Here is a 1,747-nt window from a genome sequence, read left to right on the forward strand (position 1 = left end):
TCCAAGCATATTTTAGAATTGATAGAAAAAAATTCTAGTTCAGTTTGAGCAATGAGTACTGTTTGTATGTACCTTATACGAGAATGAATGCAGCTGTGCTTTCCTTATTTGTTGACAGGATCGTGCAGAAAGTATTGTCCTGAAGGTCCTCATCTCTTTCAAAGCCAATGATATTGAGAAGGCAGTGCAGTCACTGGACAAGAATGGTGTTGACCTGCTAATGAAGTACATCTACAAAGGCTTTGAGAGCCCTTCTGACAACAGCAGTGCTGTGCTGCTGCAGTGGCATGAGAAGGTGTGTTTATAGTGTGTGCTCTTGCCTGGATTACCCATGGTAGCACATTCTTGGGTCTGAGGCACGCTCACTGAGCCTGGTGAGAACCACCTTTCTCTCTCGTAAAACAATGCCATATTTCATGGTGGGAGGAGGGTATGGTCCTGCGAGCCCCGAGCTGAGTTATATTATGTGCCTACTTTTGATGCCCTGGGTAAAGATTCTACTGTCAAAATTTGGTTTTCTGTTAGACCTAGGCAAACAAAATGGATCAATCCAGTAATTCAAGCATATGGAACTAGAATTTCTTTCCTAGAGGGAAGCAAAATTTGCAACTTAGCTATGCAGGGAAATAAAAGCTTGTTAAATAGCTGTCTTTAAAGTGAATGTGATTATTCTTCCTTGGCACCCTGAGTACTAGTGTTTCACTCTTAATGTAAAGGGCAGGGAGATGCTCATTTGAAACACAGTTGGGAAGCCTTTCTGATCCTCAGTCATTCCAGCCTGTAGCTACCTTGACCTGGTGTTAACTGCCATGTTTATCTTTTCAGGCTCTGGCTGCTGGAGGAGTAGGATCCATTGTCCGTGTTTTGACAGCCAGGAAAACGGTTTAAATCCAGCAGCAAGTGGTTGTCTGCCATCCATGGCGTGGGAAGTGCTGGTACAAAACCCGAACAACCAAATGCCATTGCTGCCCTGTGGGCAGCACCTGTCTCTCAGCTTGCCTTCTCGCTGCTTCTTTCATACCTGACAAATAATGCATATCGTGATCTCCTTTCTTGTTAAATTCTGGAAAATTATGAAGGTGCAATTTTACTTCTAACAGGAATATTTGGTACTCAACGAACGTTTCAGTGGCACAGTAACATGTACAACTTCATGTTTAGGGTGATTTGCATTTGTGTATAATTATGGTAGATTTGGACCTGACTTTGTGAGCAAGTGCTGAGGAACGTAGGGCAATGTCTTAATTCTTTTCGCTAGCCAAGCAGCGGTTTGAGGTAAGATCTATATTTGAGAAGTGGGGCAGCTATTAATATAGGTAACTGGACCATGTTTCCTTTAGTCAACCTCTGAACCTACAGCCGTGAATAGGACAGAAATCAAAAGCTCCCTTCCAACCGTAGTTATCATTCCAGAGAGCTGAGTATTTTCCGTAATCTCACAACTCACGGCCTGTTCAGGTTCCTTGTGATCAGTCAGATGCTGGGTCTGCAGCAGGAAAGTGACAAGTTGTCCATCATGCAGTGTGGTAGAATTTTAAAGGTTGATGGTCCATTTACACTGGAGTCCAGCCCAGTAAATTCTTTTTATTTTGGGAAGCAAAGATCCTGAAGAGAGGAAGAAAAAAGCAGCTTTAACATGGCAAATCTCCTTTCAGCAACTTGAAAGTGATTCTGTCAAGCACAACAATGTGGCTGCCTGGGGTAATCTGAGAAATGCATGCTGGTTCCCACACCATCATTGTGGAGC

General features: G+C 43.2%; 1 protein-coding gene across 1 annotated transcript; it reads left to right on the forward strand.

The window, feature by feature from the left end:
• Nucleotides 1–118: 118 nt before the first annotated feature.
• Nucleotides 119–1,492, forward strand: ARPC5 (actin related protein 2/3 complex, subunit 5, 16kDa; the record flags this gene model as incomplete). Its single annotated transcript, XM_010016851.1, has 2 exons — nt 119–295; nt 826–1,492. Coding segments are annotated over 2 exons (240 nt in total), but the record flags the coding sequence as incomplete, so codon positions are not given.
• Nucleotides 1,493–1,747: the final 255 nt, after the last annotated feature.

The sequence above is a fragment of the Nestor notabilis genome, unplaced genomic scaffold, assembly GCF_000696875.1.
Source record: "Nestor notabilis isolate BGI_N333 unplaced genomic scaffold, ASM69687v1 scaffold11716, whole genome shotgun sequence".
Classification (NCBI taxonomy): domain Eukaryota; kingdom Metazoa; phylum Chordata; class Aves; order Psittaciformes; family Psittacidae; genus Nestor; species Nestor notabilis.